At 67.7% G+C, this 702-nt stretch overlaps 1 protein-coding gene across 1 annotated transcript in view; it reads left to right on the plus strand.

The window, feature by feature from the left end:
* Window positions 1–702, plus strand: part of GFAP (glial fibrillary acidic protein) — a gene marked incomplete at its 5' end in the record, with an annotated part of 2,841 nt that overhangs the window by 572 nt on the left and 1,567 nt on the right. Inside the window, one exon of the mRNA XM_009582847.1 lies at window positions 485–610. Coding sequence (XP_009581142.1) covers window positions 485–610 — 126 coding nt within the window. The remainder of the gene's footprint in view (window positions 1–484; window positions 611–702) is intronic.

Here is a 702-nt window from a genome sequence, read left to right on the forward strand (position 1 = left end):
CACTGTCCCTTCCACCCACGAGAGCTGGGACACGTCCCCAGCACCACGTGCCGTTGGGGGCACGTCCCGTGTGCGCTGTCCTTTCCTCCTGTGGGAGCTGGATATGTCCCCACGACACGTGCTGCTGGGGCCACAGCCCTCCCACGGGAGCTGGGGTGTGGCCCCAGGACGTGTGCCATGGGGGTGTCCCATGTGTCCCTTCCTGCTGTGGGAACAGGGACGTGTCCCCAGTGCCACATCAAGTGCATTGTCCCCCTCCTGCCGCGGGAGCAGGGACGTGTCCCCAGGGACATACGGCATTGGGGACACGTCCCATGTGCACCGTCCCACCACCCTGCAGTAGCAGGGACATTTCTCCATGCCACATGCTACTGGGGCCACGTCCCTCCCGTGGAGCAGAGCTGGGTCATGTCCCCACGCCATGTGCCATCGGCACACATCCCTGCCACATGGTCCCATCCCATGGCACGTGTCCCCCCGCCAGTTTGCAGACCTGACGGACGCGGCCACCCGGCACGCGGAGGCCCTGCGCGCGGCCAAGCAGGAGGCCAACGAGTACCGGCGCCAGCTCCAGGCCCTCACCTGTGACCTGGAGGCTCTGCGGGGTTCGGTAAGTGACGGCCATGGGGTGCAAGGGGTGGGGACATGACCTCAGGGAGCTGCCGCCACCACGGGGTTCCCTGGCACGGCAGGGGGGGCCCC

The sequence above is a fragment of the Fulmarus glacialis genome, unplaced genomic scaffold (genome assembly GCF_000690835.1).
Source record: "Fulmarus glacialis isolate BGI_N327 unplaced genomic scaffold, ASM69083v1 scaffold19688, whole genome shotgun sequence".
Classification (NCBI taxonomy): domain Eukaryota; kingdom Metazoa; phylum Chordata; class Aves; order Procellariiformes; family Procellariidae; genus Fulmarus; species Fulmarus glacialis.